Source organism: Perissodus microlepis, chromosome 18, assembly GCF_051167445.1.
Source record: "Perissodus microlepis isolate ML-2025 ecotype Zambia chromosome 18, ASM5116744v1, whole genome shotgun sequence".
NCBI lineage: Eukaryota > Metazoa > Chordata > Actinopteri > Cichliformes > Cichlidae > Perissodus > Perissodus microlepis.
This window is the reverse complement of record NC_140478.1, coordinates 10,209,076-10,217,692: the sequence shown is the minus strand read 5'-3', so window position 1 is coordinate 10,217,692 and position 8,617 is coordinate 10,209,076. Positions and strand designations below refer to the sequence as shown.

At 38.8% G+C, this 8,617-nt stretch overlaps 1 protein-coding gene across 1 annotated transcript; it reads left to right on the top strand.

Moving 5' to 3' along the window:
* The first annotated feature begins 4,661 nt into the window (after nucleotides 1-4,661).
* rgs5b (regulator of G protein signaling 5b) lies at nucleotides 4,662-6,256 on the top strand. The gene is made up of 5 exons (XM_084913440.1): nucleotides 4,662-4,769; nucleotides 4,892-4,978; nucleotides 5,084-5,145; nucleotides 5,242-5,405; nucleotides 5,517-6,256. Exons 1-5 carry the CDS (start codon nucleotides 4,726-4,728, stop codon nucleotides 5,691-5,693), a joined length of 534 nt encoding a protein of 177 aa, XP_084769566.1. The 5' UTR covers nucleotides 4,662-4,725; the 3' UTR covers nucleotides 5,694-6,256.
* Nucleotides 6,257-8,617: the final 2,361 nt, after the last annotated feature.

Below are 8,617 nucleotides of genomic sequence, written 5' to 3'. Positions count from 1 at the left end.
TAAAGCCAAGCCGTCAGTTTGACACAGAATGCATTTCTTATTATCATTCTAGACTTTTTTCTTGAGTAAATCCTCTTCTTCTGACACTTCTTTATGTGTCTGATATTTGTACAACCATTTATTTTTTTTATCTCCAAAGTCTTTTTGCTTGTAGAGTTGACAGCTCCTGTTACTTATGTACACGAGTTTTCTGTTAAGCAGTTTCTCTTGTTTGTGTCTCCAGAAGTGGACTTGTCAAATGAGATGGATTTTGTCTTCTTCTACTTCCACAATAAAGTGTAAATTTCATAGGGGGTCATATGATTGTTGGGTTTTTCTCTGTATCTATGAAGCGCCTTGAGGCGACTTTTGTTGTGATTTGGCGCTATATAAATAAAATTGAATTGAATTGAATTGAATTGAATTGAATTGAATTGAATTAAATTTCACACTGCTTACTGCTGCAAACAACCCATTTCGAAAAAGCGTCACGTTTGTTCTAAAAGTCAGTCGTCTCCGATTTGTGTTGGACCCTTAAGTTTCTCAACTGCTTAGCGAGAAGTGTGCAACTGTTCGCAGATGAGTCGATGCATAACATGCGAGCTACAGGTGACAGTGCGGCCTCTTTACAATCGATCCCACGCCAGCGACTACCAGCGACCTCCAGCAACCTGCTAACTTTTCCCTAGTGAAGATGGTTGCCAGGGGGGTTCACTAAAGCCGGTTGACTGGGGCCTTAATTACAGAAGGTCAGTGTGTATGCATGATCTTGTAAATTTCATATATATATCAAATAGTATTTAGCATTTATTCTCTCTACACTCTGATAAGAATGTACCATAGCAAAGCGTCCGCTCGTCTGTCCGCAATACGCACAAATTGTGCTCAAGATCAGCTCAAAATGAGCTCCTCTGTCACTGTTGTTCTGGTCTTTGCATTCTGGGACCTGCAGCTTAAAGCATCAGCTGCACAGATAACCAGTAGGTGTTACCAGAATCATCCAGAGTATATGGAGCTGAGATAGTAGACTGGTTTGCAAACAGTTGCACTTTAAATTAAAATGCACTTATTTGACATTAAGGTGGTGTCCACCTGAGGACCATCCAGTTTACCTTTCTGTGACTTTCGTGTTTGGTTTCCTTCAGCGCTTAAGAAAAACATCTCTGTAGATGCTAAATGCTCTGCTGTGAACACTCTACACAATGTGTTGCTGTGTTTCGGGTAGGTTAACTCATATGAGTGGTTTTAAAGGTTTTATAGTGAAACAATGAGTACTATTTATGTCATATGCTGATTTATCTTACTGGGAAATTTGCTGAACTGGCGTCTAATACATGCAAAATAAGGTGCATTTTGTCTAAAGTTTCAATCATTAATAAGTGTGTCATGTTATTTTAGTCTCCCAGTAAATTGACACGCTCGGATAGTCTCCTCATCTTGCCTTGACCAAAATATTCTTATTATATTTTTCAAGCACAAAGGCTTTAATATTGCACCAAATCATATGCTTTTCTTCCTAAACAATAGACCTAACTGGGGCAGAGTTGCTGACTGTGAAAGATGAATGGTGAGGAACAAGACAGGTTTCATAAAATCAAATATTCTTTAAATGACCCAGTTTTTGCACAAGTTTATGGCCCATTAATTTTATCACGCTGTTGACTGTAATATCTTTGTGCCACTTTCTATCACCCTGTGTGTGTGTGTGTGTGTGTGTGTGTGTGTGTGTGTGTGTGTGTGTGTGTGTGCCACCGTTGTTTGACCCACACAACATCAACAGCAATAATCACAACAGGACGCGCATACAGATGCAAGAAGTTCAGATCAGATCAGGCCCTCTGTGTGTCTGAGTCACTGGACTTTAATAGGTGCAGCGACACATCCAGGCCTTGTATAACTTCTGAGTTTTCAGTGATATAACATCAATTGTATCATCTCTTGTGTCACTGATGGAGAATCATTCCATATCGTGAACTGTCTGTTTACAAAAAGTAGAGACACAAAAGGATGGAAAAGGTTACATGAGGATATACATGTAAGGCAGGTAACATTAAAGAGTAATCACTACCTTGAACTAAGGTAACACAAAGCACATTGTAGATCCAGTACTGCTGAATGTATTTGATGCATTTTGAAAAGTCTTTTAAGCTACAGTACCATATATCAACACTGCATCACATCACATACAAAAGGCTCCACCAGGTCAGCTAAAGAACATGATGAAACCACTGACCCAAGAGTGAGACTGCGAGGCACTGAACTCCACCTCAGCGTTGTGTATTTAAGACAAGTTCACAGTGACTGAAAAGGCTTAATTCAGTTCAGTTCAATTTTATTTATATAGCGCAACATCAGTCGCTTCAAGACTCTTTATATTGTTAGCTAAAGATCGTTGGCGAAGCACTTGGTGAGAGTGGGAAGGAAAAACTCCCTTTCAACAGGAAGATTAACTTTCAGTTCATTATTATCTTTCTGCCTTTAAGTCTCTACTTTACTTTATTTATTCTCATTAGATTCCTCCTGGGCTAAAAGAGAAAGGGAGAAGTATGTGGAAAAAAGTTATTACTTGTAACCAAGCATACTCTCTAGTAGTAACTGCAACACTTGATACATTTTTGCACTCGTTCTTAAAGATGACTAAATGCTGCTTTCCTACAGCACCAAAAAGGAGATGAATCAGTCGCTCTGCCTTATCTTTGTACATTTTCCTTGCAGGAACGTAGCTTGTATTTCACTGGAACAAGCAGAAGAGAAGCTCATTAGTGTAGGCCCGTTACAGGGAAAGTATTGTTTGTGGCTGCCGCCAGAGGAAGGTGGCTCAGACACTATCAGTGAACTTTCTGCCTTCATGTCCGGCTGGCTGCTTTCCCCTTCCTGTCCATTTAGTTAAACTCAATGAGAAATGAGCTATTAGTGGAGTTTACTGTTTGCTGGCTCCCTTACCAGTCCAAAAATAGATTTCTCGGATTGAATAACCAACCTTTTTCTCGACCCTGGGGCTAAATATGGAGACAATTACCTCTGTTTAGTCAGGTCCTGGTAAGAAAAGACAGGCAAGGCTGGAAGTGCAGACGGTGTGTTTTTTCTATGACACAGGCTGAAGCTAAATGATTTCTCCATCGAGAAAAGATAATGAAGTGCATAAAGACATGCATATGGGACTTTTGGTCCCAAGGAACAATTGCTGTTATTTTATATAACTGTGAGGAGAAATCTTTTGCTTTTTTTTTTGTATTTTTAGTACTGAAACCATTTACACATTTTTAATTATACGCTTTAGTTTATTTTTCCTGTTTTATAATTGATTCTTTATCTATTTTTCCATTAATAATCAAAAGCCTAACCCTCAGCTGGCAGACACTATAGGTACTTGTCTTGGTCTTCTTTTACTTGACTCCAATTATTTCACTCAGTTATACTCTACACTGATATTTGACATAACATTTCCCTCCCAATTCTATCCTGGACAGAGAACGTATCACATGTATGTTTAAAAAGCTTAGAAATCTAAAGTCAAAGCATAAACTATGAGAGTAATTAATTGGGGGGGTCCTTATTTATCTCATATAGTGTACTTTTTACTTATTTTACTTGCAGTCCGCTTATATTTGATATCTAGATACTGAATATCTTGCATATGTAAACATATACTTATTTGCCACTTCATTAGGTACAACTGTTCAACTGCTTGTTACCAGTTACCAATCACCAGTCACTAGACACAAACTGAGCATCATAATGGGCAAGAAAGGCGAGTTGGGTGACTCTGAATGTGGCATGGTTGCTTGTGCTAAATGGGCTGTTCTTGAGCATCTCAGAAACTGTTGATCTCCTGTGATGTTTACACACAACTGTCTCTAGTTTCCCATATGGAAAAGAAATAGTAAAAACTTATATGATTTACTCATGAAAGTGGCCACTTTCTCATTACTTTCATATATTGTTTTAGTAACTATCCAAAACATACAAGTTTCATTATATAATTTTTCAAGGGATCTTATATGTGTTTTCACTCTTGTATGCTTTTCATACAAGTTTCACACAAGACAGATACAAACTTTATAAGATTTATATATATCTTTTCCATATGGGTTATCTTAACAAATCTGCAGTAACAGCAGCTAGGTGTACCTAATAAACTGGTTCACAAGACGCAGTAATAAAAGCTAAAAATTAGTAGTCATGAAAAAGAATTAAAAAATTTAAATTATTAGATTATGAATAAACAAGCCTGTTTTTTCACTGATAATAAGCCGATATATTGTTTTATACCTTACTCAAGTAACGGACATGAATTCAGTCCAGATTTTGGAAAGCACCGAAGGGCAGCCTTTTACGTATGGAGGGCCTGTTGACCCAAAAATCAACACTGTCAAAATGTTCTCACTTTAGGGGATCTTCTGTCCTTGTGAGAATGTCTGGTTCTCCTTTACAACCATTGAAATGCATTAACACACTGCCCTTCACCCCACGCAGATGCATTCTCACACCCTGGATGACCACCGAGTGTTGGGCAGTAATTCAGTCACAAACGTTGCTCATTTCTGAGGAAGTAAAGCCAGGAGGAAAAATCTGAGTGGAGGAGTCTCCTCATCTACCCACATCTCATTTCATTGGCTAAGAGGCATGATGTCACAGAGTGGAAAAACCTATAAGAAGTCACACTCCCACACAGACAGCAGACAAGCTGAGAGCTCATTCACTTAGAACAAGGAAGACGGCTCTGTGAACCACATACGACTCATCATGTGCAGAGGACGCGACTCGCTGCCTATCACCTGCCTCGAAAGGTGAGATATGTGAGGATGTTATATCAGATTTTTCTTTTTTAAACAAGAGATTATGATGTTGTCACCTGTAGAAAATACAGGATGGATTAATCTAACTGTAACTTTTCCTCCTTTTTTAACAGGGCAAAAGAGCTGAAAGCTCTGTTTGGGAGTTTGCTACAGAAGTCAGACAGCATCACTGGGCACTCAAAGAAAAGCGACAAACTGAGGTAAGACATTCATTCAGCATCTCTTTTTCAGCACTTCAGTTGAGTTCATGTGAATCCTGGATACTGTGGGAACATTTCCTAACTACTTTGTCTCTGCTTCTGCAGGTTTAATGTTGAGGAGCCTCTTAAATGGAAGGAATCATTTGACAATCTGTTGACCAGCCCAAGTAAGTCCACCAGATCACTCACACAAGTAAATGTAAATAAGTTTTGAGCTTTCTATGAGATGTTAACTCTTTCTCTTCTCTTTCTCCTTTCTCCAGATGGGCTGTGTCTTTTCAGAGCATTCCTGGTGACAGAGTTCAGTGAGGAAAACGTTGCCTTTTACTTGGCATGTGAAGACTACAAAGCAACTAAGCCTTCAAAACTAGCTAGCAAGGCAAAGAAAATCTATGATGAGTTCATCGGCTCCGACGCACCCCGTGAGGTAAATATCTGATAAGCAGAACTAGACACACTCTATCAAACTGCTGGTTTCTCTTATCTTGTTGTTAACTATTGATAATCAATTGACTGTTTTCCCTTGTCCCGTCTACAGGTAAATCTCGACCATGAAACCAAAGCGATCACCAAAGAGAACATGGAGCAGCCCAGCCAGTCCTGTTTCAATGTGGCCCAATCCAAAATCTACACCCTGATGGAGAAAGACTGCTACCCTCGCTTCCTCAAATCCTCAACATACCTGGAGCTCACCAGGAAAACCAAGACGGGCTAGAAGACTGGAAGATAAAAAATGATAAAACACTGCCCTACAATGCGATGACTCCTCAAAAGGACATAAGCTGACTGACGCGCAGTGGAAACTGTCAAGTTTTGGACGGAATAAATACCTCAGTCCGAGGAGTTTTTGTGCCCGGTTGTGGAATAATTTTAGAGACCGGAGATGTCCAGAGATTCCACATCGGAGTGAGAGGCGGAAGTTGTGAGGCTGTGAGGATGAACTGACCTGCAGGCAATGTCTGCCTCTTAAGGGCAAACATGTACTGTGCATAAAAGACTGGATGAAAGACAGCATGAAGGCGATGCTAAAAAAATTCTGATATGAGTTGCACAACAAAAGTACCACTAGGAGAGATACTGCTGTGTAGCATTAATGCTTATTTATTCTTTATTTATTGAAAATAAATGTTTACGAAGCTAAAGTTTGCTGATTATTGAAAACTGTATGTTTTGTATTTATTTGCCTATTTTATTTTTTACATTGTATTTTGTTGAAGTATCTGGAGTACTGTATGGAAAAGTAAATGCATTGAATAAAAAAATCATGAGAGAAAGGAACTTGTTCCAGAGGAAATTCATTTGTAGAGATGGTGGAGTTTGTTAGTCACAGTAGGAAAAAGAGAGTAGAAGGCTGGTTCGTGCTTACTGTAAATCTTAATGACTTACAGCGGCCTTGTTCCACTTCACAGATAAGTGGCAAGATGACCCCTCATTTTCTCTGAGGTAACAGTTAATAGATGATATGTAAAAAGCGTATGTTTGTGTAAAACCAGACTAAAGGTGGATAGATGCATAAATACATTCATTAATCACCAGAGGAAATGTCAGATACAGTCACAAACACAAGAGTCAGATTAAAGGTCCAAGTGACACATAAAAGGCAGACAGTATTCGCAGTATGCACAGACATGTAAAACACATACAACTGGAATATTTTTGTCCTAAATCCACTGACGTCCACAGTATAATTCAAATCCATTACATTTTTTTTCCATACAAAGTTCGAGGCTACATCCAGGTTTTTCAAAAGAGGTTTTCATTTTATATTTAAAAAAAAACACACACACAATCAAAGTGTCCTATGACCACTTTTTCAAAATTGGCCTGAACTTGAAATAGACTCAAGAACCTGGAAATTAAAAATAAGAAGAATGGCAGCTTAACAGCTGTTTTTAATGTATTTTTATGAGGTTTATTCCCACCAGTTAACCTCTGTTTCATTTGCTGTTGCCACGGTCACATACACAGGAGACTCTAAGAACTGAAAGCCTTTTCTGGGAAAACTGGGAAAACTCCAAAACCGTAGAAAACGTAGCTGCAGGCAGCAGCCGGTTCGCTTTAGTTCTTCCCACCTTGCCAGGGAGAGAAATTGCCTCACACAAAATGTCACCTTGTGTTTCATTTTACATTTTGCTTCCTTTGTGAATTTTTAAAAATGTATTAAATTACTTTAATGAACTTTGGAGGTTCTACAAGGTGGATTTTGCTGTTTAAACAGAGGCTAGCTGTTTATTTTTCCCATCCTAAGCTAGGCTACCCAGCTGTACGCTGCAGTTTATAGTTAGAATACCCATATGAAAAGTAGCATTAAACTTCTTGTCTATGTGAATCTAAAAAATATTTTGAGATGTGACCATCATCCTATCTGATGGATATAGCTATATCCAGTGGCCAGTTAGCTTAGCATAAAGGCTAGAAAGACAAAAAACTGTAAGCCAGGCTCATTCAAAATATACTAAATGAACACGTACACATACAGTTACTGTTTAAAGATTAAACAATCATGTAGTGCTATGTTTGCCATTCAAGAGAGTGGCATCAACAGACATTACAGGAAATATCAGATTTCAGCACCTGTTTTGGTAGCATCTCCAGAAGTCATGTCAAGCTAACCTATTTACATAAACGAGACAAAAGCTTTGATTTAAATTTTAAAGATCAGGAAATTTCTTGTATAAAGTCAACAATCCAATAAGCTCTAGTGTTATCCCAAAATGTTAGACTGTTGTTTAAAGATTAATAGATTTACAAGTGTGTCAACAGTCAGATTAGGCTTTCATTAAAGGTTTGAAGCTAAATGTTGTAAAATGCTAAGCCCATAACGGACGGCAAATGTGTTTGTGTCCAAAACATGACTTCATCTTCCCGGGAAACATCTGAGTGTGAAGGATGGTCACCATGGATACAGCAGCTACCTACCATGCACCTCCACTGGCAGGTTTGTTTACTAGCCCTACCTTAGGGCCCTGTGAGTCACAAAAGCCTCCCCTCCCTTTGGTAAATCAGGCTCATCCTTTCATACTGCCGCCATCCATCAGCGCCACCTCCTCGTTGCTCTCCCCTTCCTACACTGTCCTGCTGAAACAAATGACTCCTGTTCAAACCCTTGGCAACTAAAACGCAGAGGGTGAAGTCATTAGCACCACTCTGACACTGACGGAAAAAGACAGTGGCTATCTCTCCACTCCATCCCTCTTTTTCTGTGTCACTTCCACACAGAAGTGATGAGTAAAGAGGGCCTCTTCTGAGCCTCGACGTACAGTAATTGAGATTAAGTGGAGAAAAACTCATTTGTTTTTCGGTCACTGTAAACACAAACACTGCCATCTCAATTTCAGGGAACAGATGGACATAATTTTTAACTGTTGCTCATGCTGTAACACATCAGCTTACCCACATACAGTATTCAGCAGTATATCAACCCTGTGGATGATATTTTGCTGGGTGGACATTCATGATTTATGTCTAATTTAATTTAGTCAAAAAAGTATATGGAGATCCAATAAAGTAGATACATATGGGCCAACGGGACTTCTGTGGAAAATGAATGAATGAAAAAATCTGTTATCAAAACAGAGAGAGAGGTTTACTTTGTTTTTAACGTATTAGGATTAATATTTGGTGCACAAAATAAGAGAT